Raw genomic sequence first — 13,559 nt, forward strand, 5'->3', positions numbered from 1 at the left:
TAAGGGAAGCGCGAGGCCTTCTGGGTGCTGTAGTTCTGGATTGGTTCACTCAGCAAGAAATTATTGAGGAGAAACACTGGGTAACAAATCTTACCACACTATTTGGGCTGTCCTGATCTGAATCCTATGAGACTTTTACCCCCGCAAGCCATCACTTACCTCTGTCTTTCAGAACGATAAGCTCTGAGATTCAGAAAAACTACAAATCCCATAGAGTGTTGTACGTCGAGGACTTTTGGAGCGCATGGTCGGCCGCGGCGCAGGCGCAGGCTTGACAGCGGAGAAACATGGCGGCCCCGACGTTTACTGCGAGGTTGTACTCGTTGCTGTTCCGCAGGACCTCCACCTTCGCCCTCACCATCGCCGTGGGCGCCTTGTTCTTCGAGCGCGCCTTCGATCAAGGCGCGGATGCGATCTACGAACACATCAACCAGGGGGTGAGGGACTGGGCCATCCCTGACCTTGGGCCTGCCTGAGGGGTGACAGTGGGAGTGGAGGTGGGGTGGGACCCAGTCTACCTTTACTAAGAGGAGGGAAAACGTTGGGCGTCTTTGTTAGTCGACTGGCATATGTCCTCTCCGCAGGATGTGAATCCCAAAACATTGAATGATCCCACTCTGGGGGGTGGGTGGGTGGGTGGGTTCTAAGTATTGATGTCTCACACCCCATATACCCACTTGTCCATTTGCGGAAGCAAAAACTAAAGGCCAGTGAAAGGACTGATTAGGGCTACACCATCAGGGTGAGTCTGGGCTGGAACCCGGACCCAGTCTCCTCTGAGGGTTTCAAGGGCAGATTTAAAAGTGCAGGGGTCATGAAAAGGAAAGCTTCTTAGGTACTGTGGTTGGCCTTTTCAGATACAGCACTCTTCACTTTCCAAGGATTCCCACGCAGACATTGTGGTAGTAACAACGATTGGGAGACAATATAAAATCCGAGAGCTCTGCATGAGGATACTGGGTCTTGTCACCTTGGTAACTGTGGCATTCAGTTGGGCGAGTTTCTTAACCTCTCTGAACTTCATTTTTATCTGTGATCTAGAGATAATGGTAACTAGAGTAGGGAACTACTGTGGGGATTGTATGAGATGCAGGCAAGGTACCTCAGTACCTGGTTGGTGATGTACTCAAAAAAATAACATTTGTTACATTCCTTAGGAGAAAGTGAAAGCGGAAGATAGGGAATAACTACACCTTTTAGACTCACTGTGTGCAGACACTGCTAGCTGTTGTACATGCTTTTTATCATTACGCTGTGGCTCATACTAGGGAAGGTCTCCTGCATATAACCTTGTTTCAACATTCACTTGTGTTTTTAATTTGAAGCTATCTGACCTTACAGCCCAGGCCGACCCTGTCCACTAATGCTGTTCGGCCTGTGGCCAGGACCACTTGCTGCTATGAAAGTGTTGTACTACTGTTCAATCTCTTGCAAGCAGTTCTGCTGGCCATTCCCAGTCTTCGGGAAAGGGCTTTAAGTATGCTGTCAGCTTACCAATCTGTGCTTTTAGGAATGAGAATTAAGGGCACCTGGCTGGCTTAGTAGTAGAGTGCTCAACTCTTGATCTCACTTCCCTGTGAGCCTCATGTTGGGTGTAGAGATTATTAAAATAAAAAAAAAAAAAATCTTTAAAAAGGGGGTGGGGATGAGAATCCAACTAATCCCTGACCCAAGGATCATTGATTTAAGGAAATAAAAAAATGGTTCAATGTGAATTATTTGGGGCTATGCATTTAGGACCTCTTGAGTAATACCTGGAAGTTGACAACCTCTTCGAGGCTCTGTTCCCTAATGATTGTGAACTTTTGAGTAATTACCTCAGTCTCTTTACCTCAGTTTCCCATAAAAGAAAGATCATCCTTTTCCACTTAACTTTACATGGGATTGATAACATCAAAGCAGTTTACAAGTGTTAAGTATATGCATCAAGCCTAGTGTTGCTTCCAGTTTGCCCTCCCCAACTGTCCAGACATGATACATGTTTCTCTTAAGTTTGTTTTAGAGACCAGAACAATAGGAGTAGCTGTAAAATATGAGAGACAAAGCTAAAAGTTTGTGGTTCTTGCCTTTAAAATGCAGAAGCTATGGAAACACATCAAGCACAAGTATGAGAATAAGGAGTAGTTCCTTGGACACCCCTACCCACGCTGAAAGGACCAGATCCACGCACCAGCTGTTTGCCCAGAACCAGGGCCTCAGCTTGAAGATGATGCTCAGATTACTCTTCATCAACCACCTTTAGCTGTTGGCAAGAAACAGCTTCACCTGACAGACTCTTTGACTTCTGCCACATTTGAAGTATGTTGGAGTCATCAATAAATAAATGTAAATTATCCTGAGACATGCTTCTGCATCTAGTGCTTTGTTAATTATACCTGATCTTCACTTGTCGGTTGAGACCACTTCAGAGTCCTCTACAAACATCTGAACGGCAGATTCCATTATTTTGGGTTCCCCATTAACTTCCAAAGAACTCTGGTTTACAAAACATGAGGTACAATTGAAGGTGTTACTTTCCACTTTAACTTCTAAATCAGTAGTTCCACTCTTTCTCTATTTTTTTTTTTTTCTTTTTAAATGTAAGCTCTACATTCAATGTGGGGGCTCAAACTCATAACCCTGAGATCGAGAGTCTCATGCTCAGGGTGCCTGGCTCAGTCGGTAGAACATGCGACTCTTGATCTTGGGTTGAGTTTGAGCCCCACGTTGAGTGTAGAGATTACTTAAATAAATCCAAGAAAGTCACATGCTCTACTGACTGAGCCAGCCAGGTGCCCCAATAATTCCATTTTTAAAAAAGATTTTATTTATTTATTTGGGAGAGAGTCTGTGTGCATGAACAGGGTGGGGAGAGGTAGGGGAAGGGCAGAAGCAGGCTCCTTGCTTGATGTTGGGCTGGATCCCAGGACCCTGGGACCATGACCTGAACTGAAGGCAGATGCTTATCCTATTGAGCCACCCAGGCACCCCATTAATTCCATTTTTAAATCATAGAGAGGGAGGCTGACTGGCTTAACTATAGGGAAGCCCTGGATTCAGCTGGTAGAAAAACCCTAGCCCACGGGTCTTGGGCCACTCCCTGCCCCTAGGGTCCTCTCTATGCTGCCATTAAATGCTGGCATCAGCTGGCATACCTCTCTGGGGCCATCTTCTGATGACGCATCGCATCTTCTGATGACGAAGTTGGACCAAATCTCTGACCATCCTGCCAGGGTTTCCCTCTCTAATAAGTTTGGTTTATCATGGTGCTTATTTGGTGGGTTTGAATCCTCACTCTACCAGTTTTAGCTGTGTGAACCAAGGACAAGGCACTTGACCTCTCTGAGCTTCAGTTTCCTGGTCTGTTACATGGGGATAATGGAAGCGCTGTCTGTGTGGGTTCTTTGTATTAAAGGAGTTAAATGCAGTTAAATGCTCACAGATCCTGGCACATGGACATAACTGCTGGTAGAGACACATGGGATGCTTAAGGACCTGGAGAACCAGAAGACTGCCGGTAGGCCATGGAGCAGCAGGACTGTGAAGAAGAGAGGTTCAAGGAACATAGTCTGGTCATTCATTCAACAAACATTTGGGTGGCCACTGTGTGAGGCACTGTACTCGGTGCTGCTAGGCATATGGTGGCAAACATGAGGCTTGAAAATCCTACAGGAGATACTGTAAATGCCATTCTATATCAAATATATATAGGACTCATGTACTATAGGAAAGTGTGTGTGAAATGGCACCATCTTATAGGATATTTTGTACCTAGGTATTAGTATCTTCAATGTGCATACCTTTGACCCAAGAAATTCCACTTGTGGCAAATTTTCCTTAAAAAATGTGGGTGTCGGGATCCCTGGGTGGCGCAGCGGTTTAGCGCCTGGCCTGCCTTTGGCTCAGGGCGCGATCCTGTAGTCCTGCGATCGAATCCCACGTCGGGCTCCCGGTGCATGGAGCCTGCTTCTCCCTCTGCCTGTGTCTCTGCCTCTAAAAAAAAAAAAAAAAAAATGTGGGTGTCCACAAGAGATGTTCACCATGGTGTTTTTTATAATGGGAAAAATGAAAACAAAATATCCAAAATAGGAATTACTATTGGGGTAAAATATGCAGTCATTTAAAACCTTGTTTTGGGGATCCCTGGGTGGCTCAGCGGTTTAAGCGCCTGCCTTCGGCCCAGGGTATGATCCTGGGGACCTGGGATTGAGTCCCACATTGGGCTCCCTGCATGGAACCTGCTTCTCCCTCTGCCTGGTGTCTACCTCTCTCTCTGTGTCTGTCATGAATAAATAAAATCTTTTTAAAATAAATAAAACCTTGTTTTAATTGGAAAAAATATCCAACAAATGTGGCAAAGCACCAACCTCACTAATACATGAAACAGTCATTTCCAAATTAATAAGAAACAGGTGAATAACTTGGAAGCTAAGGCTAATGACACAAATAGGCAATTATTACAAGAAATACAAATGGCTACAAACATGAAATGATGCCCATTTCATTAATAAACAAAGTGGAATACTATTTTTTGCCTGCCAAATCAACAAAGATGAAAAAGATTAGCAATACCAGGGAATTTCCATATCTGTGTGTGAGTTCCCCCTATGTACATATGCATGCTCTTAAATTTTGGATCCCTGGGGCGCCTGGCTGGAAGAATGTGGGACTCTTGATCTCAGGGTTGTGAGTTTGAGCCTCATGTTGGGTGTAGAGATTACTTAAAAAACCTTAAAAAAAGATCATGAAATCCAATTTGTTTTTCTTTAATACGTATTCCTGGGGATCCCTGGGTGGCTCAGTGGTTTGGCGCCTGCCTTTGGCCCAGGGCGCGATCCTGGAGACCCGGGATCGAGTCCCACGTCGGGCTCCCAGTGCATGGAGCCTGCTTCTCCCTCTGCCTGTGTCTCTGCCTCTCTCTCTCTCTCTCTCTCTCTGTGACTATCATAAATAAGTAAAAATTTTATTAAAAAAAAAGAAGCCAAAATATAAAGCTAAGTGAGGAAAAAAAAGCCACAAATTCATGTAAAGCATGATGCATTTTTTTGGTATAAGAAAAAAATTGGAAATGCTCACTACAAATTGTTAATAGAGGGGCACCTGGGTGGCTCAATGGTTGAGCCTTATGAGCTCAGCCTTATGGCTCAGGTGGTGATCCTGGAGTCCTGGGATGGAGTCCCATATCAGGCTCCTTTCGGTGAGCCTGCTTCTGCCTCTGTCTCTCTGTGTGTCACATGAATGAATAAATAAATTAAATATTTTTAAAAATTGTTAATAAAGGTTAACTCTGAGTTATTTTCTGTTGTATTTCTCTCTGCTATTTAAGTTTTCTGCATCAAGCATGCATTCTTTTTTTTTTTTTTAGATTTTTTAAAAAATTTATTTATTTATGATAGTCACAGAGAAAGAGAGAGGCAGAGACACAGGCAGAGGGAGAAGCAGGCTCTATGCACCGGGAGCCCGACGTGGGATTCGATCCCGGGTCTCCAGGATTGCGTCCTGGGCCAAAGGCAGGCGCCAAACCGCTGCGCCACCCAGGGATCCCTTTTTTTAGATTTTTAAAAAAATATTTGAGAGAGAGAGTGCAGAGAAAAAGAGAGCACAAGGCAGAGAGAGGAGCAGAGGGAGAGAGAGAAGTAGGCTCTGCATTGAGTAGAGAGCCAGTTGCAGGGCTCCATCCCAGGACTTTGGGATCATAACCTGAGCCAAAGGCAGATGTTTAATTGTCTGAGCCACTCAGGAGGCCTAAGCATGTATTATTCTTATAATGGGGGAGGAATAAGTTAAAAGGGGGCTGCCCAGAGAAAGTGTGAATGCAAAGAAATGCAAAATGTGAGCCCCCCCGCCCTGGCTCCTGGCCTAGAACCCAGCTGTTTGGAGGCCCAGAGTTCCCCTTCCTGAGGTTGCAATGAGGATTCATCCTCGAGTAGCACTGCCAACTGGGAGCTGGGCCTCCCCAGAGCTCCTTGGGTGGGTGTGCCTCCCAGGTGGGGGAAATGAGGATTAACACCCTCCTCAGACTGGCACCAAGAAGCTGTTTATTACTGGAAAAATTTCCTTCCCAAGCTCAGCCTGAGGTATTTCCTGGAGTCAAGAGCTGGGACAGTCTTTACAGTGAGAAAGCCCCAAGGACTCCCCACCTGCTCCCCTCCCACAGGTGTCAGGAAAAGCTTAAATGCTTGGGTGCCTCATAAAGCTAGCTACCAAAGCCCTCTGAAATCCTCTTCTGGGAAGTTGGCATCCAGTATTGCTCTACTCGCTCAGGACCCCGGGATTACGACCTGAGCCAAAGGCAGACGCTCAACCACTGAGCCACCTAGGTGCCCCTGAGCTGAGATTTAAATAGAAATCTCAGCCAGGTAAAGATCAAGAGTAAGAGTATTTCAGGAAGTAAGAACAGCGAGTGAAAAGGACCTGGGGTGGATATGGGTTTGGCTTATTCACTGAACTGAAGGAAGTGAAGGAGTAATAGATAGGGTCAGATACTGTACAGTCTTGTAGGTCATACCAAAGGAGTTTGAATTTTATTCTAAAAAGAAAGGTAAGCCCTTGGAGGGTTTCTGATTAATAGGTTACATTTCTCAACTACCTACTATGAGCCAGGCATTGTACTAAGTGCTTTGCAGTTTATGTGTCACTTTATTTGAACAATAATCCAAGAGGTTGTTTTATTATTCCCATTGAATAGGTCTAGTGAGGTGTAAAGAATGGACAGTCCTGGGTTAGAATTCAAGCCCCACCACTCACTGGCTGTGTGAATTAGGCAAGTTACTTACTGTCAGTGAGCCAGTTTTCTCATCTGTAAAATATCCACCATGATATTGCACAATGGCAGCTATGATTCTTGTTATTTCTGGAGATGTTGTCATCTTGGAGGGGTGTCAAGGGGAGTAAGGATTACTGTGAGGTAAATCCTCACCCAGCTGACTGCTTAATTAACCCAGCCAGGGACTATCCAGGCTGGCACTCTACAGCTGCCTGCCAAGGTTCAAAACTTTTCAGCTCTGGGTGGAGTCCAAGTTGTCCTGGCAGCTCAAAGAAAAAAGTGACCAGCCCTTAGAACATTCTAGGCTTTTCCCCAGTAGACACAAGGATGATGCCTATAATAGGCTGGGTTCCCCAGGACTCTGGGTTGGGGATTAGTGTGCAGGAGGTTTATTTCTCAGGTCCATTTAATTTTTTAAATTAATTTTTTAATTTGTAGTTGACACGCAGTGCTACATTAGTTTCGGGTATATAATACAGTGACTTGACAAGTTTATACATTATGCTATGCTCACCATTAAGTGTAGCTATCATCTGTCATCACATTATGCTATTATAATACCATTGTCTATATTCCTTATACTGCACCTTTTATTCCCATGACTTACTCATTTGATCACTGGAGGCCTGTATCTCCCACTCTTCACCCATTTTGTCCATCTCCCCCACTCTCTCTGCTCCATTTTATACCTGCATCTACTCCTTGAGGCTCTGTGAGAACAGATTTGCAAAATAAAAATAGCTAGATATCCTCTTATGTATTAAACTTGTGAAGATTTTTAAAAATTATAATACCCAGCGTGAGCAATGATACAGGAAATGATCCTTCTCAAACCCTGCTTAGAAGGAAGGCCAACCTAACAGTCAAAAATAATTCAAAGAATTTGCCCTGAGAAAATAGTCATGGATGTGGACAAATATTTACCCAGGGAGGTTCACTATAGTTTCATAGCAAATAATGAGAAACGATCAAAATGCACAATGACAGGGCATGGGTTGACTGAAGTATAGTATCATGATACAACACCACTAATCCATTAAAGAGGATGTAGATGAGGGGCACTTGGGTGGCTCAGTGGTAGAGCGTCTGCCTTTGGCTCAGGTCGTAAACCCCAGGGTCCTGGGATCGAGTATCACTTCGGGCTCCCCACGGGGAGCCTGCTTCTCCCTCTGCCTATGTCTCTGCCTCTCTGTGTCTCTCATGAATAAATAATATCTTTTTTAAAAAAATGAAGGATGATGGCATGTGTAATATGATCCCATTTTCGTGGGAAACACATATGTAAAAAAAATCCACATATGTATACTCCTTTTTTCTAAAATAATGTTGGAAGGATAAAAGCTAAAATCCTAACAGCAATTATTTCCGGATGGTGGAAATTTTCTTTCTCTTTGCTTACTGATGTGAACCACGCCGTGAAGCATTGTACCGTTTTTGTAATAAGAGGGGGGGGGGGGAACAATGTAAGTTATTAATAAGAAATAGATTCCATCCTGTAACTCAGCCAGCTCTTTCAATAACAAGGAACAAGGACTGTCCTATGGATAAATTTGAAGTCTTGTGAAGAAAGGACAGAAATCAATGAATTTAAAATGTCTGAGCAACGTGCAAAGTTGCGGGGAATACAAATAACCTAGGCAAAATGGAGGTTAGGGCAGTTGCTTCGGTGTAAACGAAGAATGAATGAACACCTAGTAAAAGGGGCAGGCACTAGCCCATGCAGAGGACACACCACACACACACACACACACACACACACACACACACACACACACACACACACACCCCTGCCTTCTCTAAGCACTCACCAGCGCCAGGCCTGGGCCTGGTACCACTAACATATCCTATGTCACTATATCCTCAATCTGAGGTGGGCACTGTTCTCTACACCTATTTTACACGTGAAAAATGAGGTTCAGAGACCTTAAGTATCTTGCCCAGGGTAACACAGCTAGAGAAAGTAGGGCAGAGGTTCAAATACAGGACAGTTGGCTCCAGAGGCTATGCTCATATCCACAGCTCCATGCTGTGTAAAAATCATTTATCTCTCTTCACTGGGGCCTTGGCCTGATATGCTTGGATTTATACACAGACTGCATGCCAAGGGCAGACTCCAGCCGGCATCAAGGACAAGGCAATGATGGAATGCAGAGAAAGTGTCAGCTGGGAGCCAGTTAGCCGGCAGTCTGTGAGTACAGAGGTACTGACTGCTTTTCCTGCTGCTCATGGCCTATCCTCCCTTCAAAACTCCTGCACAGAAAACTTCCTCGGCTGCTCTGGACACTTCTTCTCCACTGCACCGTCATAAAACTGCCAGGTCAACTCCCTTGCTCAAACAACTTCAATGGCTCCCCACTACTGGTAAGATCAAGCTCAAATTCCATAACCTGACGCTTAAGATTCAAGCTACCTCAAATCTCACTTTACAAACCTTCCAAATACGGTCCTTGCTGTGGGTCCCTTTGTCCTCCCATCTTGTGCCTGGGCATGGATTATGGAAATAGCACATGCCTGTGTTTGAATTCTAGCTCTGCTACTCTCTAGCCAGGTGACCTTCCCCTCCGTGAGCCTCAGTTTCCTCCTGTGGAAAAATGGGATAATGATAACTGTATCTCACAGGGTGGTTGGGAAGATATGTGAAATAATGCTTGACATGTTCTTAGCACATGCCAACAGGAGTGGTTTTGTTATGTGATTACAGTGAGTACATTGAGTGGGGGGGCCCCCACACGGTCTTCAGGGAACAGTGCCTAATTAGCATATTCGATCCACAAAATACAGGCTGAGAGCTTTGGTGATGACTGTACAGCTGAATCATTCAAATGCCCCACCCCTTGTCCCAGCTGTTTTGAAACCATGTTCCTGATACCCTTTCTATCCCTCTAAGGCCTGATCACTTTCTCCTGCTCCCCTGTGTGTGTCCTGTGATAATCTTGTTTTCACTGTCTCTAACACTGTTTTAAACTCCAGCAGACTCGTGTATTCCTCAGGCAGTCCTTATCTCTTCCCCACACCTTTAACCATGTAACGGACTCCTCTCTGCTTTTGTCTATCTTCCTCCTTTCCAGCTGTCTGAGTGCACTGCTGTCTCCCTTCTGTACAGGCCTCCAACGGAGAGGCTACTTCCTGCCCTGGGGCTGCAATTCTGTGTGATGTCTTATCTCCTCGGCTCACTAATCTTTCCTAATGATATACCTCTGTCAAACTGGACCCTCTAAGGGACATGCTTTCCTTTTACTAGCAGACAGGGGAAACTATTGCAAAGTGGAGATTTGGAAAATATATCCTGCCCAACTTTCTGCTCTCATCTCTGTCAGTAGAATGACTTGATTACAGGTTGTATTAATAGAAATATGGTGTTTAGAACAAAGGAGGTGAAAGGTCCTCTTTTCTGTGCTGAGCCAACTATGCATGGAGTAAGTGTCAAGCTATAGGGAGGCAGAAAGCCAAATGGCAGAAAATACAGATATTGGAGGATGGCAAACCTGTATTTAAATCTTGACTCAGCCATGAGCAAGTGGCTGAACCTTTAAATGAGGCTTACAATCACACCTATCATCTAGCTTTGTCTCAAGGATTCAGTAAGGTAATTTCTGTCACACAAAGCTAAGCAGGGCACCTATCACACACTTACCAGGCTGGATTGTACCAGTCTTCTTCTCTTGCCAGCTCTTGTGTGTCCAGATTATCCTGAGCCTAGAGGTTTCTGGAATACTGCCATAGAGGGGTCACAGCAGATGTGCTGAAGGGTGAGAGATGGGGTACACAGAAATCTGGGGCATTGGTGGGAGGCACCCACCACCCTCATCCTGGGTCCCAGTGAGCAGGGCTGCATGAGTTCACTAGCCTGCCTCGCAGCGGGCCAGAACTGCACACCTTGTCCCAGTCATCCTGCCGACATCTCAATTTAGAGACAACTGTGGCTCAGAAAAATGAGGCCATCTTGCTCAGAGTCACAGAGCCAGAGAGTGGCTGAGACTAGTTTGGTTCTAACCCCAGAGCTCAGCCCCTGCTGTAAATGTCAAAAGCCAAATAGGCCACTGGCCATTTGGAGGACCCTGATCCCCAAAGAAAAGTTCTGGCATGGCCATTGCATGTTACTCTGTGTTAATACTCTGGGGAAGGAACCAGTGCCTTTCTCTGTAGACCCCTCCTGAGTGGGGGAGTCTGACTTGCCAGCTGGGACAGGCTGCACACACCCCTGTGGCGGGGTCATGGAGCTGGTCCTCATCTGTTGCCTCTCTCCTGTGAATTCCAATGAATGAATTTTTAGGCCAATGAATTCCAGGCCAATGAATTCCTCTTTATGGAGGCAGAAAAATAATGGGGGACATATCATTGAAAGCCTTGAGTGTCATCGTATGGTCTTAGCCTTTCTCTCTGAGCAAGATAGGAAACCACTTGAACAAACTAAGGGCATGTATTTTAACGGGATCATGTTGCCTGCAGTTCAGGGGCCAAAGGTAGAAGCAAGGAGACCAGTTGGGAAGCCATTTACTAACCCAGACATGGCAGCTTGAACAAATATGGTGGTTTGGATGCAGAAGTGATCAGATTCTGTCCATCTGCCCATCGGTTCTGTGCTGCAGTGCCTGATTTGCCGGTCAGAGGGAAGGGGCAACAGTCTAATCACCCAGAGGGGTCCCAGTGCGACAGCTCCCAGGCTCCCCCTAGAGGGAGGAGCTTTGGGAAAGCGGTTTCCTGACAGAACTTGCTCATAGAGCCAAAAGCTTTGGAGTTCACATCATTCCCGGATTCTGTCCTTCCACTGAGAACTGTCAGCAAAAATCCAGACGGAGGCAGCTCTCGAACTTTTCCTGGCCCTAGAACCCCGGCATTCCATTGGAAATGTGCCTGCTGGAAATGGGTGATTTGTGCAAAAGAAGTTTCTGGCAGGGTGATTAAAAGAGAGGAAAGGAAATTGCCCCAAATGCAGAGTAGCCCGAAAACTGCCCTCAGTTTTCTTCTCTGCCCTTTGAGCAAGATTCACCAATCTCCGAGTGCCCTCTGCCCCCACCCAGCATGCTCTCAGCTGCCCTCGCCATTAGCCGTGCCCACAAGGCAAGAGGGGTGACAGAATGATCATCCCCATTTCTTGTAAGAAGAAATTGAGGCCCAGAGAGGCCAAGGAACTGACTCAGGGTCACACGGCTTGTTGGAATCTAAGGGCCTAGACCCCAGCCTCCTGACCTTCAGTCTAGTGCTCTTTTTGCCACCCTTGATGAACAAAAGAACAATAAAAAGGATGGGCTCTTGAGATCTGCGAGGTTGCAGGAAAGAATGCAGAGTAAGCAAGTTAGAACACAGGAAGGGAGACAGGGCAGGAGCCTACGTGTAAGCTCTGCATGTAAAATTCCTAAATGGACGGGCATGGTTGGCCCTCACCCCACTGAAGGGCCCCCTTTCTGCCTGGCTCTTCTGTGAAAACCACTTTAAGAAGAAGAAAACCATAATTACTCCCTTGGGATGGTGGAACGCTTAGGGGACCCATCAGAGTGCCGAGCGTGGGCTCGTGCAGCCAGAAAAAGCATATTCAATGTCATAATTTCATAGTTGGGAAACTAGAATTAAGTGCCTGTTGTTTTTGTAATTCAGACCACAGCGAGTGAAGCTAAATGATATAACCTCCACGGCTGGGAGAGAGCCGTGAAAGCCCAGCAAATTCTTAAGCGAGGCAAACTTCTCCTACTTGCCTGGGTGGTGGGGGTAGCTGAGATCCCAGGGTCTGAGAATGGGGGAGGGTTGGGAGTTTAAATAGGTTGAGAAACTCTGGACAAAATGCCCTTTAGGGCTCCCCGAAGTCTACCAGCTGTGTAAAATTCTTTGATGATTATCGATTGTTGGGAATTTCCAGTGTGATGTGAAGTGAGAATTTGATTCTCATTTTAAGACATACTGCCCTCCATTCCCCCCCCCCCCCCCCCCCCACCACACACCCAGGGCTGGAGATAGTAACCTTTAGATTGCATTGTTTACCTCAGGCTGCAGAATTGCAACAATGGCCTCTGGCCATAGTCAAGGTCCCTTCCTCCTGCCCCAGCACTCAGAGATCTAGCTAGGACCTGACACCAGGCTGATCTGGGGAACTCCTACTTCGGACTAGCCTTCCCTCTAAGTGGATCTTCTAGAACTCTGGTGCCTCCCCTACACCTAGGTAATCCCATCAACATGGTCTGGTTTCCAATGCCCCCTCTTCAGCTCTCAGCTCCCTCTTCCTCTTCTCTGATGCCAAGTTCCTTGGAAGGGCCCACACTCCTGCCTTCTCTCTCTCACCTTCCATTCTTTCCATGCCTCCCCATCACTTCCTAGCAAAGCTGGGGCAGAAACCCAGTGAGCCTCATTGAGTAAGCCTTGACCTCCCAGCTGCTGCCTGACACTGTAACCACTACCCTCTGTTTCTGAAAAGTCTCTTTGCTCTTGGCTTCCATTCACCTTGCCTGTTCATTTCTTCATTATTAGGGCTTAGCACAACTGTGAGTAAATCACTTTGCCTAAATGTCTTGCCTTGGACTGTGAACTCCATGAGGCCGGGGGCCCAGTCTTCCTCACACATGCCTGATGCAGTACCTGGCACCTAGTAGATCTTGGTAAAGAGCTGAGTGGATGCATTTATCCTTTCCTTCCTTGGTCCTCCCAACCAGGCTGACTGTCCATGCCCTGAGCCCTGAGGGCAGGCAGTAAATACTTAGAGCGGCCGCTTGAGACAAATATCTGGGCCATGGCCTGTTCTGTGGTCCTAATTCTAGGGTTCCCTTCCTCTAGATCCTTTCACCCCAGCCTCTTGGCTTCCTCCCACGCCTCAGTACTCCTTAGG

General features: G+C 46.2%; 1 protein-coding gene across 2 annotated transcripts; it reads left to right on the forward strand.

The window, feature by feature from the left end:
- Nucleotides 1-106: 106 nt before the first annotated feature.
- Nucleotides 107-2,341, forward strand: UQCR10 (ubiquinol-cytochrome c reductase, complex III subunit X). 2 transcript variants are annotated; one of them, XM_038575598.1, is made up of 3 exons: nt 236-437; nt 858-974; nt 2,080-2,341. In XM_038575598.1, exons 1-3 carry the CDS (start codon nt 288-290, stop codon nt 2,122-2,124), a joined length of 312 nt encoding a protein of 103 aa, XP_038431526.1. In that variant the 5' UTR covers nt 236-287; the 3' UTR covers nt 2,125-2,341. The 2 variants fall into 2 exon arrangements, with proteins under 2 accessions (XP_038431527.1, XP_038431526.1); XM_038575599.1 differs by lacking the exon at nt 858-974 and having other exon boundaries at nt 107-437.
- Nucleotides 2,342-13,559: the final 11,218 nt, after the last annotated feature.

Source organism: Canis lupus, chromosome 26 (genome assembly GCF_011100685.1).
Source record: "Canis lupus familiaris isolate Mischka breed German Shepherd chromosome 26, alternate assembly UU_Cfam_GSD_1.0, whole genome shotgun sequence".
NCBI classification, from domain to species: domain Eukaryota; kingdom Metazoa; phylum Chordata; class Mammalia; order Carnivora; family Canidae; genus Canis; species Canis lupus.